General features: G+C 37.5%; 1 protein-coding gene across 2 annotated transcripts; it reads right to left on the bottom strand.

Annotated features, from left to right (window-relative positions):
• Window positions 1–28: 28 nt before the first annotated feature.
• Window positions 29–19,254, bottom strand: CP (ceruloplasmin). 2 transcript variants are annotated; one of them, XM_031555037.1, is made up of 20 exons: window positions 19,151–19,254; window positions 16,982–17,153; window positions 15,672–15,916; window positions 14,045–14,257; window positions 13,416–13,589; window positions 12,511–12,765; window positions 11,282–11,447; window positions 10,870–11,009; window positions 10,154–10,294; window positions 9,817–10,028; window positions 9,116–9,266; window positions 8,055–8,267; window positions 6,885–7,092; window positions 5,252–5,391; window positions 4,738–4,866; window positions 3,412–3,518; window positions 2,918–3,134; window positions 2,145–2,284; window positions 1,788–1,950; window positions 29–848 (listed from the first exon to the last, which is right to left on the bottom strand). In XM_031555037.1, the coding sequence occupies exons 1-20, from the start codon at window positions 19,164–19,166 to the stop codon at window positions 778–780; spliced, it is 3,273 nt and encodes a 1,090-aa protein (XP_031410897.1). In that variant the 5' UTR covers window positions 19,167–19,254; the 3' UTR covers window positions 29–777. The 2 variants fall into 2 exon arrangements, with proteins under 2 accessions (XP_031410897.1, XP_003209336.2); XM_003209288.4 differs by lacking the exon at window positions 19,151–19,254 and having other exon boundaries at window positions 16,982–17,208.
• Between the last annotated feature and the right edge of the window lie 314 nt (window positions 19,255–19,568).

The raw sequence follows: 19,568 nt of genomic DNA, 5'->3' as shown, positions 1-19,568 counted from the left end.
TCTACTTTTCAAAAGAAAAAGCTAGAGATACAGAGAACAAACTTCCTTTATTCTAGTAGCTGTAAAACCTGGATGTTTTGCTTTACCTGACTTCCCGATCCATTATTGCAGTTGTCTGAGGTGAGGAATGAAATGAGCCAAAGCAAGAGCTGGCTGCTGTGTCCCCTGCAGTAGCTATTTAGAATACATAGGAACAAAGCTCTTAGGTACATTCGCTGTATTTTACCTTCATGGGGTCAGTCAGGCTTATGTTCACCTAACTTTTGTCTCAATTATTTTCACAACATAAAAACACAAATGTCTTATTTAATGAGTTAGCCATTACATCTTTTAAATTCACTTTCTTGAATGACATTACTGGATAAAACTGTAATTCAATAACCAATAGTTAACATGATAACCAAATTCCAAAATTCCAATTGTCCATGCAGTGACTACTAAGGTGTTAGTCTAAAACAATTTATTTATTTTTTAAAACACAGAATTAGTTACAAACTGAGAACAAAAATCCTCACAAAGTACATTTCATTTGGCTTTTCCAGTAGTTAAGTAACATGCATTAGGCATCACCTAACACATGGCTACCTTGCAAGTTATGATTTTTATTTAAAGAAAACTGCAAGCTATTATACTCATCCAGCTGCCTCAGTCTGTGGTCTCTGTAGCTGTGGCCCATCAACTGAAATCTTCTTAAACACATGGAAAGGAGATAGTATTTCTCAAGCAATTCTTCACTGAAAGTAGATCTTGGAGAATCACTGTAGTAAATGGTTTTCTTCATTCTGGCACATCTGGTGTGCCTTTGCACTTGGATTGATTGAATAATCTTGAGAACAAAGACCATTTGTCTGTGAAGGGAAAAACATTTATTTTTTTCCAGTCTCATCAAAAGAAGAGTATAGGCATATAGGCAGCATAGTCTAAGATGAGGGCAATGGATCTCAGTACCTTTTACACATTATGAATTTGATTTAAAAACAAAGTACACTGAAGGGCATAAAATGCACCAGAATATAAGAGCTGATTATGAAAAATGCTATGTGCAGCATTTTCAAGTACAAGTCTTTTTTTCTACATGTACTCCATTAGTTTATTATATGCAGAAATTTGTCACAGTGTATCGTGTAAATCAGCTCTATAACAAGATAGTGTTTAACAATCTAATCTGCATTTGCTAGTGTACTTATACACCACTGTATGATGTACATATATACACACATGGACATACACATTCTGTAATACTGCTCTAGTCAACTTAGATAATACATACCTATTATGCTTTGTCTTTTTAGTACATGAAAGTTGCTTTTAAAGTTGTATTAGCATTGTAGAAGAAAGAAATTTCAAAATTCTTCAGGATTCAGGTTCTTTTCACAGGCAGGATTAGCTCAAGTAACAGTAATAGTTACGTAGTGTTTGTAAGGCTAAAACATGCCTTTTAAAAAGAAAAATGTTACTTTAACTTTTCAGTACTTTGAATGGTGACTTCAGCTTTTTTCACCAAATAGTTCTTTTTGTTTTAAGTGAAAAGTGAGAAGGAGTCTGATTTCATTAGTACTTCTTGGGCACAGAAGTTCTATGTCTCATGACGAGTTCTTTCTTACGTAAAAAACTGCCATTTTAATTTCATTGATGGGGAGCTGAAGAAATAGCGTCCACTCCGTTAGATTCTTTCTTTATTCTGAGCAGTGGTACTTAAGTAAGCGTGATCAGATCAGAACATGTCCTTGAGCTCTGTACTGCATCTTTAAGAATAATGAACATTATTGGGGTAGATAAGATCTTACCTTCCTTTGGAAGCACTGTATAAGTTGCTTCCATGCCTGCATGGATGTGATCAGTAACATGACAGTGCAATAACCATGTTCCAGGGTTCTGTGGAATCATTTCCACTGTTTGAAATGTTCCAGGGAACAAATCGAAGACATCTGCCCGGTAAATTCCTGTTTGCTTCAAGATGAGAAGAAACCATCATTGAACTGTGTGGCATAACCAGACAGCAGTCACATGAACTGCCTTTTAGTCATGCTCCCACCAAGTCTTTTAATCATACCCCATCTGAAATGGCTGTATGTGATTTCATCTGACTTTTTATTTGCTCTACCTCACATTCTTAGCAAAAATGAATGTAAAGGAACTGTTACCTTATAATCAAAGCTGTGGCCATGGAAGTGTGCTGTGTGAATATCTATTTCGTTGCCCATTGCCATCAAATACCAGCTTACTTCATCTCCAACATGCATAGTCAGACCATGTAAATTTCCAAATACTTTCCCATTAATGGCTAAAAAGAGGGAAAGAGAAAACGATTTTGTTTCTTGTTGTTCTCAAGGCTTTAAGAGAGTGAAAAGCTATAGTTAGGCAAAAAGGAACCGCTTTGAGTGGTATATCAAAATAATTTTTAAAAGGTATTAATACATTGTTATCAAAAAGAAAGGACAGCATATTATGAAATGAGTCTGATTATGTCTTCCATATTTAACTGGAAAGCAAGAAGCAGTTAAAATGGAAGTGTGCTACTGTGTGCCACTACTTAAGTTTCTAAAAGTCTATATTTCTTGTGGTGCATTGTAAAGGATAAGCTTTTTGAAGACACACTTTCAGGATACACATTACATTACCAACCTATTCAGATTAGTTACTTACTAACATCAAAATTTCCAATTTACATTTTAATCTTTTCATCCTCAAAAATGTCCGCATTTCCATTACATGGAACTATTTATTTTCATACGTTAAAATATGTAATTCAGTGGCAGGAGCAGTAGAACAGTGTAAAGCAGTGAGTGAAGTTTTTCTCGCTTTCTACCCTATAACTGGAAAATCAGGAGGATGAAAAAGTCCAATTTATATGTAGTAATGTCAAACACATGTTTTTATGTCTCCAGAGTTACATTAGTTAAGTTAGGAAACATACCATGCATTTTGTTACTTTCAAGGAATTCCTCATTTTCTTTGTCAACAAGGTGTGGGTTGGCAGAATAGGTTTCAATGTTTTCATCCAAATACCATGACTCATTTTCATCAAAAACCATAAAAAGAAGAGCAAAGTGAACTTTCTTTCTAGCATGAGATGATGGTAAATAATGTCTAGGACACACAACAAGTGTGCCTATTAATCCACTGTAAGTGTCCTGAAATTACAAATAAAAAATAATTATTAGTAATGACAAATGCTAGAAGCATACATAAATGGCAGGAGAACCAGGGAACAAGAACACCAGAGAGTGTGACTTTGAAATTCTGCTCTGATTTACTGCATTATTCAATAGACCTTTAAATTCAAAGGCATGGTAGTGGGGGAACGACCTGACTGATAAACAGGAGTTTCAAACCTCTCTCCTTTTTGCTGTAAGTTTATCTGTGCTGAAGTCATGAACACAACTCTTCAGACTGATGCTAGTAGTATACCTTAATGATGTCCACTGTTGAATGGTATGCCCATGCAGTACAGTGTGAATCATCTCTCTCAGAACTAGATCTTGCTGATATTTTCCAGACATACATTTTAGTTTCACCTAAATTAAATAAACATTGGTGAAAGGTAGAAGCTTGCAGATAAGCGCACAGAAAGAAGCCCTGAAACAAAGCGTTATCTCCATTTACAGCTTATATTGGTCTTGATCTTCCTCTTCCCAAGTAGTGCACTGGCTAGTTTCTTCTTGTTATTTCCCTTCTGCATAATCCCGATGCTTCTTGCCAATGTTCTATGTGGCTGCCCTGTTTAGAGTCACAGAGTGGCTTGGGTTGAAAGGAACCCCAAGGATCACGTTCCAACCCCTGTGCTACAGGCATGGCTACCAACCTCCAGATCTGGTACTAACCCAGGTTGCCCAGGGCTCCCTCCAGCCTGGTCTTGAACACCTCCAGGGACGGGGCACCCACAGCCTCTCTGGCAGCTGTTCCAGCACCTCACCACTTTGTGAAGAGCTGCCCTCTGACATCCAATCTAAACCTTCCCTCCTTGAGCTTAAAACCATTCCCCCTTGTCCGATCACTGTCTACCCAAGTAATAAGTTGATTCCCCTGCTTTTTGTAATCCTCTTTTAAATACTGGAAGACTGCAGTGAGGTCACCCTGCAGCCTTCTCTTCTCCAGGCTGAATAAGCCCAGCTCCCTCAGTCTGTCTTCATAGAGGAATTGCTCCAGCTCTCTGAGCATTTTTGTGGCTCTCCTCTGGCTCCTCTCCAACAACTCCACATCTTTCCTGTGTTGGGGGCCCCGACCTGGACACAGTAGACCAGATGGGGTCTCATGAGGGTAGAGTAAAGAGGGACAATCACCTCCCTGTCCCTGCTGGTCTACTGATGGAGCTCCCCTGCTGCCCCCCTGGCTCATCTGATGGAGCCCAGGATACCATTAGCAATGGCATGTTTTACCATGCTTAATAGAAATAATTGTATCCTTTGTAAAGATCACAGAAGAAGTTTTAAAATAATAGCTAGTATAAGCTATGCTTTCCTTATGTCACTAAATCTACTTTCTTTCATAAAAGGCATGGCCAAGTTGTGTCAAAAAAATTACTGGTATGTCAAGGACTAGACACATAGCAATAGTTATGAGGGGCATTTTAATTGTAGAAATAACTCAGCCATAATCAGCATCAAAATTGTAAGAAACTAGGTTAAAAATAACAAACTAACAAATGTCAAGTCTTTTCTGCTGCCCTAAAAGTAAAGCTTTGCTAAACCTTACTAGAAGGCTCGATGTAGAAATAACAGAGGAATGCTTTGATACCTGGGTTGGTTATAGCAACAACAGAACTGTCTGTTTTCACTCCATGGGCATGTATAGAATAAGGTCTTGATGCCAGGTTCTTAAAAACTATGTTAATTTTATCTCCAACACTTGACATAATCAGTGGCCCTGTTCAATTGAAAAGATAGATTAAGGTGATTTTGTAAATAAAGTAAATAATCTCAGAGCAGAGAGACAGAGCTTACTGTGCTGAAACACACAACAACATTAGGATATAAATCATATTTCAGCAAAATACTAGACATGGATAACGTGCATTCACAATGATAAGCCAACTTGAGCAGTTGAAGTTAAGCAACTAAACAAGGATGTAAATTTCAGTACCTTTGCAAATACTGTAATCAGGCAGTGAACCCATAGGTTGCTCATTCATCCCCCCCCAAAAAACAAGCAATGAAATCTGCTAAAGAAAGCACTGTAAGCAGCAGTTCCCCCTAGGTTTGGATATTCTGTGTGGCTAGATCTATACTCAGTATTGTTCAAATTGAATTACCTTGAATTTGAAGGTGCTGCTCTTCCTCTGCTCTGCTTTTTGGAGTACTGAATGTCTGATCTGTGTACTCACGATATACTACCTTTTTGTATTTTGAGCCAATGAATGCGTCCTCTTTATTTAAAAATGAATTGCCAGGGCTGAAAAACAAACAAACCCCAGTAAATAGATATGAGAACATACCTGGCATTTCTTCATGTATTTTATACCATCTTTTGCAGGTATTAAATTAGCCATCAAAGAAAAATCTAACTCAGTGGAATGGTAATCTCATGTGCCATATCTTCATGAAAACATTCTTATTAAGATGGCAAATCCCATAAGGCATAAGAGAAAAAAAAAAACCAACACCACTATGAACAGACTAACTTTATAGAATTTGAGAGAATGCTGAGTGCTTTAGCTGAGAGAGAATTCAAATGGCAAGAAGTCATCCAACAATTTGCATACCAAAAAATAAAAGCCCTTAGTAACTTCTACGGTTTTGGAATGTAGCTTAAATCTTGTAAAGTTTACATGACTTGCTGAGTTGAAAAATGAGGCACTGCTTCCCTGCTGATATCACTGGGGCTGGAGACAGAAAAAAAAGAAAAAACTAACACCAGAACAAGCTTCTTAACAGCATAGTCCATATTACTTGTGCTTAGAACTTTGAGAGAATTTGCTGTGGTATACAGGGCAAGGGTATCTGCTATCAGGCTGAAAGAAAAGAATATAAAACATTAAAATAAAATCAGTAACTGTAGGCAGTTACTATCTACTTCTCAAATTAAGCTTTTAGGCTGAAGAGGCACACACAAATTCATCAGTTCATTATTCCTCCTCTTCTGATAACTGGCTTGAATTATTTGATAGCATCAGTTCACTCAGTGAGATTCAAATACTGGGAACAAAACAAGGTGATGAGCTTCACAATGAATGGATTCAATCACAAACTTAGTGTCTTGTGTAAACTAAATACATGAAAGGAGTAAAAAGGAACCTTACTCACACACAAACGTTAAGTTTTGTAAGTAATCACATATCAGGACAAAATAGTCCTATCTACAACTTTTTGGACACCTTAAGCATTCCACATCAAGGACAATAATACCAAAAGCAGCAAATAATAAATGCACGTGCAATACCCAGGATCCAATAGAATCTGCAGCTGGACCATTTCATCCACAATGCTCAGGCAGTTGCTGGCCAGCTCCCCTCAGTTTTACTTTTTTTTTTTCACATGATGCCATACGGCATGGGATATCTCTTTGGCCATTGAGGTCAGCAGTCCTGATTTGATGTGTCCCCTCCCAGTTCCTTGTGTCTCTGCAGGACATGAGAGGCTGAAAACCTGAACTGTCCTTGTGTGCATACAGCATTGCTCAGCAACAACTAAAATATCAGTGTTGATTTTTGTTATAAATCCAAAATACATCATATCAGACACTATGAAGAAAATTAACTCTATTGCAACTAAAACTAGGACACATGGCAACATTATCAGAGAAGGACCATAAATGCATGTGTATTTTTAGGGCTCACTTGAAAAGAAAATGCCTGGATTGCAAAGAGGAAATGGTATAGAGGAGAACTTGTTCCTTTGCATTCTGCGCGTTCTTTTCCTCCCTTGTATGCAGCATTTTTAACATACCTTTCCTTGTGAAATTGATGCCGCTCAAATTCCCATGTCCTGTTAGGGGAATAGTCCCATTCAACTTCCACAGCGGCAATATAATGTGTCTTCTCGTGCAAATATAGGGATGGATCCACATTCCACCAATGACATGGTTTCACTTTGTATTTCTGTTTCATGCCCCCTCTGTGGTGGTCCGTTGTCAGGCACGATACTTCAAAAATTCCTAGAGGTTGTACTGGAAGTTAACACTTCAAGACAAAAATCTTTTTGTTGCTCTTAAAACTGTATTATCTCTTTTGATCTAGAGTTTAGAGACCAAAACACAAGCCATTGTTCATATAACATCGAAATTCTTTGTGTAACATGACTACTTGTATTACTACAATTCAGCACAGATGGAGAAGCTAAGAAAATCAAAGCTTTAGCATGAAGAGCTTGCACACTGTTTGCTACTCTTCACACACAGCTATACACAGTTTAGCGTCCCCACAGATCAAAATATCTGCTATTTACAGTTGCTATCTAAGCATAACATGCTCACAGGTAAGCAGTTTCTAAACACGAAACAGTATATTTCAAGCCTTCAGATATCTTGTATGTCAGTCCTGCTGAACCAGAAAGGAAGAAAGGTCTACATTTTTTTACTCCTTTCAGTAATTTTGTTCAAAACTAAAAATACCTCCACACCATTTCTTTCAGAAATTACTTCAATGTACTCATGGTCAAACCTGTGTTTTTTAAGGCACTATCATACACAAAAAAAGATGAAATAAAAGCCTGCTCTTAATTGTTTTATGGGTACAATTCTACAGCGTTTGGCACATGAAGACAACAGCACACTGGAACTAGTAGAGTGACTACTCCCAAAACCTGGTGAGGTTCAGAAGGAAATCAGGATCCTGCCCATTTAGTGGCAGAGCTATACAAGAACATCAAAGGGCTTCAGCTAAAGAACAGATTTCCTGGAAAGGTCTGTTTTTGGTAACACTGGGAGTGTTTGCATCACTCAGTTGTGAGCTGTGGCAAGAGAGCCTTTGCCAGGCAAAGGCCAATAGCAGTTTTTATGCCAGTCAGAGGAAGCTCTACAATGAATTTCTGTAGCTGCGTAATACTGCTCTGTCTGGGATATAGGCTGAGAACAAACAAAAAAATAACCAAACAACAACCACCAAACGGGACACTTACCTTCAGAATCAGGCTTCATAATAGCTGTAACAAATGTGTGTGGAAATAGATTTGCCGTATCCTTTCTTGTTCCTTTTGTTATGAATGTGTTTTGTGAAAAGTATATCCCATGAACATCAACTTCTGACCCCAAGCCCATCAAATGCCAGGAAATCACATCGCCTTTACACATCTCTAGACCAGGTTGATTTCCATACATGTAACCATTAATGGCTGTTGATTTGAACAAGTAAACCCAACTTTGATTAACACAGCTTAATTCTGCAATACAAATTAAATTACATTTAAATATTTAAAAATAAATATAACTTTAATGTGGTGTCTTAGAGTGACAAAGATATTAATATTAAAATACTTTATCACAATAGCTAAAGTAGAAGATCAGTTCAAGCAAAAACAGCTTTTTAAACCTGGTACTTAAAAACAGTTTCAAACTGTTCTCATTTCCAGTGTCTAAAGCACAGGGACCTGACCACCTGCAATCTTCACTGCTTTATACTGCAGGGGTTCTGTACTCACACAACAGAGATAGTCCCAAACGTTGCTAGTTCAAGTTAATAATTCTTACTCCTGTGTAGACCTTCCAAAGGCTAAGGCTTTGCCAGATGCCACTTGAATGCTTACTATCATAGCTCTGTAAATAGTAGAAATGCCACTTTCACTGTAAGGCGTCCACAGTGCTGGTAAAGAAATCCAGCTGTGGACAAAAAAGTACTCCTTTCAGCGACATCTTCTATAGGGCAGAGGTCAGTTCCTCTTGTTACCTGGCTGCATTCATAGGGAATGCACATGGGCTACAGACCCCATTCCTTCATGTCTTTTGAGAGAGGTACGTAACACTGCCAAATAGTCCACTGCTGACACTGAATTGCGTCAGTACATTTCGAACTGATAACCACACTGACTTGAATTGCTTTCAAATATGTTCCAATTGAAAGGAAACTAGCATCTCTGTTATCATACAGTCTCCCAGTCTCCACTATGAGCTCGCAAAAATAAAAAAAAACTTACAGTAGAAAGGAAGCATTTGTCTAGCAAAGTATAAAAACCAATTTTCTTACAGTGCATTTTGTTAGACTCTTGGAAATCCTCATTATCTTTGTCAATTTCATTAGGATTTAATGTAAACATCAAAATATTGTCATCCAAGTACCAGCTCAGATTCTCATCAAATACTGTGGCAAGTAGGAAAAACTCCCTGGTCACACTTCTCTGTTGAGAAAAAAAATAGCACAAAGGAAAATAAAATTTGGTGAAGAGATCATGCCAGGAAAAAGGAAAAAAACACAATAAAATCATTGAATGGGTATATTAATTTGAGTATAATTCACAAACTAGCATAGATGCATGCATTGAAACTTCATTCAGATGACCCTAAAGCCATCTACCTGCAGTCTGAGGTGGGTAGATATCTGCTACTGATGGCCCTTCCACCAGCAGGAACCACCTCCAGAAACAGATTTACATATTGACCTTTAAAGTTTCTACAGTTTTCTAGTCATTTTCATCCTACATAAGACTTGAAGGCTAATGATCGTGACATTGATTTCGTAACACAGTGTTTATCTGCAACCAGGCTGATTTTGCTTTTTTTTTTTAAAAAAAAAAACAAAACAAGAACAAAACAACTTTCTTTCCCCCATTTTTTATATTCCTCTCAGTGCATGGGCTGGATGGTGATGTGCAGAGCCCAGTCCAGGAAAAGAAAGCAGATTCAGTTACAGTGAGGCAAATGCTTCCACGTTTTTCCTCTTTGACTGACCTGTTTTGCAGAAGGAAGTAGAGCTCCTTTCCTGCATACCAGAAGAGGACCCACAAGGCCTGAATTGGTGTCTCTGACTGAATCCACAGCCGAGTAATAAAACCAAGTTAAGCAGTCTGGATCTTGGTCTGTGGGACCCACATCTTCTGGCACATTCCACTCATATGTAAACGAAGCACCAGGACTGACATAGGAGGCTGGAGATTCAGTATCTGTTATAGAAATCAAAATTAGGAATTAAGCCTAATGAAACCTGTTTATTTTTTCACCTTTAATGCATTAATGTATGCAACAGCTTGTTCTCTGCTGCTTGCAAGGTCTCTCTTCACAGGCGCACCTCTGGAGGCAGTTCTGTACAGCGCTCCCTCGTTGCTCTTTAGGTAACTCACACCATGGGGCTGGATGCTAAATGGGCGGCTGGCATTGTTTCGGAAAGTCACCCTGATGCTCTCGCCCACTTCCGCCTTGATAACAGGCCCTAGAAAAGATCACAAGATCTGATTTTGTGTCAAATGATGTAGCAATCACCACGAGCTCATAGGAATGGCTGCCTGCTTTTCCCATTGTAAATTAACTGTCCCTGAGCTTGTCTGGCCATAGATAAGGTCCCTGCTACATGGCCCACGTCTCACGGCATCCCAGCTGCAACTGGACTGTACACTCCCATGAAGGCCTGTGTAAACAGGACAATTCCTCCCTTTGGAAAGGGACCTGCAGACATTAGTACCAATCTCAAACTTACTCCTAAACAGTGTCAGAAGCAGCCAGCTTATAAACAGGGGTAGAATTGCCTAGTCTGGCTTTGTAATTCAGGCTTGCCCTTTGAAGACCATGGCATACTCCCTCAGGCAAGTTGGGGATGAACACAGCATTCCCTTTAAGAACTTTGCATACGCCCTGAGGTGGCTTTTGGAGCAAGCTGCAAGCATCAGTGTCTGAAGGAGGAAGGGAGCACCAAGGAGGGAGGAGGTGAAAGGGCACTATTGGCCAGTCAGCAGAAGTCATACTTTCCTCTGATAAATCTTTATTGTAAAATCTTTCTAAATATTTTACCTAAGAGACCAAGATGTTCTTCCTCTGGGAGCCTTTTTTTATGTGCCGTGAAAGTACCATCTGTGTATTCCTTGTATATGGCTTTTTTATAAGAGCCACCAATTCTTGTCTCACTTCGTTCAAAAAATACTGAAGATTCACTGTGTGAAAGAAATTGGAATGGATGCAAAAAAATTCAAATCATGACACTGCAATTTCTCTTCAACCCAGTGACATTACTAACAGTTCAGCAGAATTTATCTTAAGATCACAAGGGAAAAAAATGATCTGATTTATCTTAGCATTAATATTTAAGCAGAGCTGAGGACAATGAGAAACTCTACTTAAAGGCAAATTCTACCATAAGGTTTACTCCTATTCAGCATGCTCATATCAAATCTGCTTGAAAGTGAAACTTCTTGGAGGCGTTTACCTGTCAGCAATTAATTCTTGTCCTGTAAAATGGTTAAAGGCAGATGGGCCATAATTCCAGATAATCTCTTCAGCAGCAATGAAGTACTGTCTTATCTTTGTAATCTCATTGTGATTTATTGTGGATTTTCTGCAACCTTCTACTTTAAAAAGGGCCTGCATACCACCTGAAAAAAAAATGATGTAAGAAAATTAAAGAAGCTGTAATTCTTTTTTTTTTTTCCCCTGTGATTCTAATAGCTCTTTCTCTTACCTAGAGAATTCCTGCTAAACCAGATACTAAAAGACCAGGTTTTTCTCTAAATCTAATTATTGGCTCACTTGTGAAACTCTTAGGTCTTTGTACCCTAGGAGACAGATCCAATAGTGAATCTCCTTGCTGAAGGTACAAACTGTTCAAAAAAAAAAAAAAAGTGCCCTTTTACAGCTAAATTGGGCCAATTCGTAGGATTTTCATGTTGCCCATGAAGCATCATCCACATCAAGATACTGCAGAATGCTATAGTTATCTAAAAACTTCTGTCCTGGGCAGCTGAATTTGTAGGACAAAATGTTCCTCCCAGTGTCAGAATTTGCAGATCCTAGAGCCTGATTTTGAGTTCTGTGTTCTTTCTGACTTTTGTGACAATGACTTCTGTAACTTACATGATCCGTATCCATCTAAGTGAAAGTGTGGCATTAGCTTCTACGTATTTCATATGGTTAAAAGACCATGGGAAATACACTAAGATACAAGGAAGACAAATGCAAATAATCTCTGATTATTAGCCAATGTTCTTTCCAGAATGTGTCACTGTTAGGCAAGATAACCATTCTGTCCTGTGTCCTTGCCCAAACATGAAACTAGCACTAACTTCTTTGTTGGCAAACAGAATGTTGTGATCATTTACCATCAGTAAGAGGTAAACATCAAGATATTGTTTATCTAAAATCCAAGTAATACAAAAATGCAGTGCTGCCAATTGTTGTCAATTGATAACCATTTCCATTAACAATATTTTTGATTCTGTGGGTACATTCCTAAGCCTATCTAATACACTTGTAAGGACTTCATTTGCTATATTGTTTGGTTGTTTTTTTTGTTTGGGGTTTTTTTGTTTTTTGTTTTTTACCTTGAGGAGAACATTGTCCAACAAATAACCACATCAGTAGTCATGTGAAAGAGACTCATTAAATTGGTAGCTCAAGCTGAAAAAAAAAAAATCCTGATGTCTGTGATTTATTCCATACCTTCTATATGGTCATTCACTTGGCAACTCAGCAGCCATTCCCCGGGATTTCTTGGTATCATGAGAGCATCAATAAATGTGGCTGGGAAGAGGTTAATGGTGTCAACTCGATGGTGTCTTTCTATTAAGGTCTGACCATGAAAGTAGGCTGAATGGATGTCAGCTTCATTACCCATGCCAAAAAGATGCCATTTTACTTTATCTTCCACACACATTGTGAGATTTGGGAGGTATCCATACATGTACCCATTGATTGCTTAAAAAACAAACAAACCAAAAAAACAAAAAAACAAAAAAACAAAACAAAAAAAAAACAAAAAACCACCACATTAATTATTAGTTACATTCACAGAGATCAGGATCTTTACTTCAAAGGTGAGTGACATACAACCACTACTCTATTTTTCAGAATAAAGAGAATCTCAGAACAAAACACTGGACCTTTGAAAATTAACCAACATCAGACACAATCTTTATCTTCACATCTACCTGCAGCTCCTGCTGTGATTCTGGAAACCAAGAACGAGCCCAAAGTACTTTTTGTTGACACGAACAATAAAATCTATTTTTCAAAACTGCAATATTATGTAGTATAGTTTATGACTTAGAAGCAAAACTAAATTATGAAACTTTCTACGGTGTCAAGGAAATTTTACTGCCAAAAAAAAGTTTTGGTCCCTAGGAATCTTCTTTCACAATTCCAAAGGTTTGATTGTACAATAGTGGTCATAGCTTTTTTCCTTTTTTTAAAAGTTAAAAAATTTAATTTTAAAAGTAAGTTTAATTCTCCAAGAAAAAGTTACTTGTTTTTTTTTTAAAAAAAATCTTTAAAAGAGACAACCCGTAAAAAAAAACCAATACCTCTTAACATCAATGGCAAGTAACATTAATATTAAGTTTTCTCACAGTGCATTTTATTGCTTTCCTGAAAGTCCTCATCATCTTTGTCAACTTTGGAAGGCTCAGAACAGTACATCCTGATATTGTCCTCTAGATACCAACTGAGATTTTCATCCATCACAGAGAACATAAGGATAAACTCAGCATCGACATATTTATCATTGTCCTTATTCATTGCACCTGAAAAAGAAAGTAGCATATTCTCTAGCAACTGGCAAATATCTGTTCAGTATCAATAAGGATGATGGTTGTTCACTTGACATTTTGTTGTTTATCTTGAGTGTGACTATATATATAAACTTACAGCCATGTTGGGGAAACAAAAGTTGGTTTTAACAGACACTATGAAATAACTTTGCTAAGAATAAATATTGTATGAGATAATAATGTAAAACATTTGCTCTGCATATCAATGTTACACTTTTGCATTACTAGCATGAACACATTTCACTCATTTGCCTAGCACACAAAAATAAAATTAAATCCCATGCTATTAGAAGGCAGCTAATTGACAAGACAAAATCCACTATTTCAAAATGAACTGTAATTTCCTCTTCCAGAAAATTAGTTCATTTATATTTATCAAGAGCCATTATCAATCACATTACATATGCAGTAGTTAATTCACATTTTACCTTTCCTGCAAATTATTAAAGGCCCAACAAGCCCTGAGGCAACATCTCTTGGAGCATCTATGTGAGAGTGGTAAACTCTGGTTATGCAGTCTGCATCTCCTTTAGCAGGACCTTGATCTTCTGTCACATCCCACGTATAAGTGTACTGGCCTCCAGGCTTCACAGCATCATCTCTTTTTTCAAAACCTTTGGTATTGTCTGGATAAAAAGCACCTGAGGAATGGCACGCAGCCAATATTAACATAACACATTTCACAATACAGTGTCAGAATAGTGCTTTGAAGTCGACTACATGCAGCAATAACCTCGAATAGAGGTAAAACAAATTTTAATTCAGATGGATAGACCTTTCCCTTCTGCTAGAGTTCCTTTACTTGACTTTGAGTTCTGCAGGTGCGCTTTGACAAATAACTTTAAACTGAGTTCTTTATTAAGAGGGCACAATGTACTTCTGCTAAAGAGACAACAGCTAAAATATTTGTAAAACATTTGTTAAATATTGATCTTGGAATCTATTCTAAAACATTGCATTCCACTCCAAGGAATACAGGTGTGGCTCAAATAAGAGCAACAGTGGTAAAATTGTAAACATTATTCTATATATTACCATACAATATGCTGTTCTGCTCCCATAGAGTGTCAATACCAACTCATATTTGATGTAATGAAAACTTTTTAAAAATATTAGATGTTGAACTAGTATTTCATAAATTTTTCCCCACTGAAAAAATTTTCAAAGACTACTTTTGACAGTATCTACTCAATAATTCACACAGTTTTTAAGGCATCTTAATAAAACTTCCAGTGGCTATATTGCAGTGGAGTTTTTCTTGCAGATAATAGTATGGAAAACTACTCAGTGAGGTGCATCTAGCAGGGTGAATTGTCAAGCTACAGCCTCAGGTTTAGATGTCATCGTACTACATTCAGTAGTTTTCAAGGAGGAAACTGGAATCACAGTATTTCCTCAGGAGGGACATGCTGCTCTTTCTGACAGATGGCACATTCATGGGTTGCTGTATGCATAAAAGATGCTACAAAAACACTCTATAGATGTTAGAATCATCCAGAAGAGAAGGTGACTTTTCTGCCTATCAATATGCAAGGAATGCACTAATTTCAGTGAAACTGCAGCAGTGTTTTTCACAGCCTGAAAATCTCCCACTATTGCCAATGACTATTGTCTTCACTAATACCAGTAGCACTGCTACAGTACATCTGAAAGCGTGACAGCTTTCTATTTCATGAATTTATTTATCTAAGCTGAAGGCATTTCTCTGCTTTAAGGAACTTGTGTATCTTGTATCTTGTATGTAATTCAAAATTCTTAATACCGTTAAGAGTTATAACTTATACAAACAATATTTCCTTTACAACAGCATCATTTTTTTTCCTTCAGACATCCCTACATTACTCTTATTTCAGGTGGATGTTGATCTAAAATTGCCTTCTATATGAACCCCGCTTTTGGCTCAGTATTTCACTCTTGAACAAATACCAAAAGGTCTTACTCAGCTTCTATTTTAAATTGAGTGCATCTTGTTTTAGAAGATAATTCGCTTAGGCAGTTCTATCTTTGATGACAAAGCTTTTGTTCAATTCTGACACAGAATGGACTCAAGCTTACCTTCGTTTTCCTTTGTATATTTCACACCATGTGGATGCAGTGTGTAGTTTCTGGAAGCAAAGTTTTTCAAGTGAACAACAATGGAATCGCCAACTTCTCCCTTAATGATAGGGCCTAAAAAACCCAGCCAAGAAGGTTTCTCAACTATCACATCATATAAAATATTGGTGTACTGAGTGTAGACAGCCTTCTTATAAATGCTTCCTATCCTTTGCGGTCCTCTTTTAAGGAAGACTTCAGCTTGCCTGTAAAGAAAATACACAAACATCTATAATATCAGATATTCACTTTATACTTGAACAGTGCTAATTAGCAGATCTCAAACAAAGACCGGGCCTCTGTAGCACTGTGCACAATCTGTCTTCAGAAGCAAATACATTCATATTCCTGAATAGTTCAGGCACTCAGAGACTAAATGCTACACACCAGGAATTTTTTCTACCTATTTTGTAGACTGAAGATAAGGGTATTTGATACAATTTTCTGCTGCTTATAGGCCAAACAACAGGTCTTCCTGCTCAACATTTTTGTATGTGCTTCAAGTTCTGCATAATTTTCCAAAGCCAGATAAAACCAACAAGTATCATGTTATGTTGACTTCACAGTCAGCAAGGAGAAGACTCTTCTTATTTGTGATATACTTCTTCACTCTTCATTTAGTATAGTTCTACTTCATTTTAAAAGCACTGAAAAAATAGAAAGGATGACTACTTTTTTTCCTATCCAGTACTTTCTATGGTGCCTCTGATATCTGAGTTTTCTTTATTTATTATTTATGTCTTCAGGGTATCCCCTTTCTCCTCACCACACTTATCCTCTATTTCTCATACTGCACAGAGCCTTTCTTGCATGAAACATTCCAGCTGCTGCAGCTCCACAAGAAAGCGACCACTGCCAACAATGAACATTTAAAAAGGAAAATTGTGCCCAACAGAAAAATTTTCATGTGTTAAACTTCTGAGTTTAAAAATGTAAAAGCAGAAGCCTTCCCTTCATCACTGCCACACAATTCAAAATAACACTAGGCATTCACATGATTATTTCCCTACCTCTAGTTAATAAACATTTCATTACGATAAAGTCACAAAAAGAACATTACATGGTACAACATTTTTAATCAGCAGAGAGTTGCAATTTAGTTCTTAAGCAAGTCAGGAAAAAGTAAATTCTCCCTTGTGTGTCAGCCACCAAGTTCACTGACACTAGCACAATTCATTTCACTGACTTCACCAGATCTTAATCTGGTCCTAGCATCTAAAGCAGACAATGCTATTAAATAAAACTCCATCAGTATGAGCTACATTACTTACTCTTCTTCTGCAAAACGTTGTCCAGATATGATATCAGTACTACCAGGAGCATAGTCCCACGCTGTCTCTACAATCCCGATGTAGTACTCCCTGGTCACCGCCCCACTTCGGCAACAGCAAAAAAACAGCACAAGGTTCAGCAAGTACAGCTTCATTCTGCATTCACGAACCTCTGGAAAGCGTGAAATAAAGACAGAGAATGGGTACATGCAATTTCCCTTTATACGGTCTTTCTTTCCCACCCCCGCCCTTACTCCCCTGATTTGCTTTGGCGAATATAATAAAATGTTGCACAATGTCTCTGTGTGTGAAGTGTAAACAAGAGATTCTGGTAACCTTGTTAGTTCTCGTAATCTTCAAAGGAATTTTTTTCATTTCTGCCAAGTACTAGAATGCAAATTACCACTTAGACTGTTATCAGATTGTAAATCTTGTAGTTTAATTGAAGGTAAATAAGCTTAACTACCTTCTTCATTGTCTTTATCCCTGTCTCTGTAGCTTGTATACTTTGAGAAAATAATTTCTGTGAAGACTGGCTGAAGAACATAATGTTTTAAGTGCACTTTGAAAAGCAATAAATGACATCAGTTTCTCACGCTGTGTCTGTTCTGTGTGGACATAACTGAAAGCAAGGCAGGTCCTGCACGTGCGGACTTCTGCTGCACATTTACCTTGTGCTTTCTGAATCTACAGCTCTCTTCTGCTTCCCCTTTGTACAGCACTTACTGAACTGGCAAGACAGAGATGGATGAAGGAGGACTGAGGTTACTGCTGTCAGATCAGCATTTAGACACTGATGCATACTTGGATAGGCTCTGCTAACCTACCACAGTTCCCACATAAACATAATTTTAGAACAAACTACGGAAAATGTAGCTAAAGAAGAAATGGATACGTATTCAAGGATTGAGGCCAAGGCAGGGGAATGGTTGCATTCCATTTCCAAGCAATTTCAGTATTGCTCGAATGGAAAATAGGCTCAGAAATTCCACAGAATTAACTTCTTATGTTATCCTCCTTCAGGCCTGCTACCAGACTGATAAGCCACATTCTTCAATGATTAAAAGCATGATAGATGTATGAAGCTCAAGATTATCTTAACAGCTACTGTTATCTAAATTTACTATTCGTTCTTAAAAGTTATACTTTTGTTTTATTAAAATTAGGCAAACATTCTCTACTGACTAGTTTCATTGAAAAACAACAGAATTGAACCTTAAACCCGGGACTTTTAAAAAGCACCTAACCAGACTTGGAATTCTTTTCAAGCATATATCCATGCTGTTGTGGTTCATCTGAAGCTGTAAACATCTCGGGCCAACTGAAAGCTTGCAAAGTGTAAACGCTTCTTTTAAAAAAAATTGTTCAGAGTCACTTGGGCTCTCTTAAATTCTCTTTTGCACTCTGAGCACTGATCACACATTAAAAATGACACCTCCCTGTATGACAGCATCTTTGAAGCTATTTTCATAATTATGATTATTTTGGATGGAAGACTAAAATTCAGACCATAACTAAAGTGCAATAGGTTTCCTTTAACAGCAAAGAAATCTGAAGTTTATGTACCTGGACCAAGCTATATAGACAAATTATCAATAGTAACCACAATCCATGCAGAAAACATCGATCCCCACCACAGTATCACCTTTTGGAACCTTCTGAACAGCTGAATTAAATGGAAAAGTCCTGCTTCTGTCTAAAAGACCATAACCAAAGCCAAGTTTTGAAATTTGACTAGATCTATCATGAAATTTTGGAGTTTCCCAAGTTGGTATAATGAGCTCAGAACAACTTCCACACAGATTTTTTATTTTTCTTTTACACAGATGAAAGTCAGTTATTAGTGGAAAGGTCAGTTTGTTGAGGCTGCATATTCCTCTTTGTAACTAACGGAGGCTAAAAAAAAAAAAGTTAACCTCTTATACTACTGAAATTCAATGTCATTCCTCAATACACAGCTAATATATGTGCACATATAGGTGAGCTATTTGGTTTAAATGTGGACTTCTTCTCACTGGACTGAGAAGAAAATGCACACAACCACTGTCCTAGAGACCCTGTTATTTATTTAAGGGTAAAAATATGAGCATTTCTTTGTCTTAGGGCTTTGATGCTCTCCAATTACTCTGCCTTGATTTGAGAACTGCAAAGAACTGCTGACAATCTTACCTCCAGGTTTCAGCATCAACTTCTCACTAACAGACAGTTATGAACTCCAATCTGCAGCTTTCTTCCAGGAGTACCATGGGGTATTTAATGTGTAAATCTGAGCAGACAGTGCACGCATTCCGGGTTCAAGAAACTTTCAAAACAGGGCTTCTTGTCTGCCAGCATGGTGTGAGCTTTATCCAGACTCCACAGGTCACATTTTCCTTCTATGGTTGGGATGAAGCCTGTATTCTGCAGCTGGAGGGCCAGTCACATCCCAGACATCACCATCAGGTACGTATAGATTTCAAGTCAGTTAATATTCCTCACAGAAATCATCTTGCTGTGCTGTTGTTTTGGGTTTGTTTTGCTTCTGGGCACCATTTATGAGATGTATATTTACTGCTTGCAATATACCGATGTATATCATACCGTTTAT

The sequence above is a fragment of the Meleagris gallopavo genome, chromosome 11 (assembly GCF_000146605.3).
Source record: "Meleagris gallopavo isolate NT-WF06-2002-E0010 breed Aviagen turkey brand Nicholas breeding stock chromosome 11, Turkey_5.1, whole genome shotgun sequence".
In the NCBI taxonomy this organism is placed as follows: Eukaryota; Metazoa; Chordata; class Aves; order Galliformes; family Phasianidae; genus Meleagris; species Meleagris gallopavo.
The sequence above is the reverse complement of the archived record's forward strand: the minus strand, read 5'-3'. Positions and strand labels throughout refer to the sequence as shown.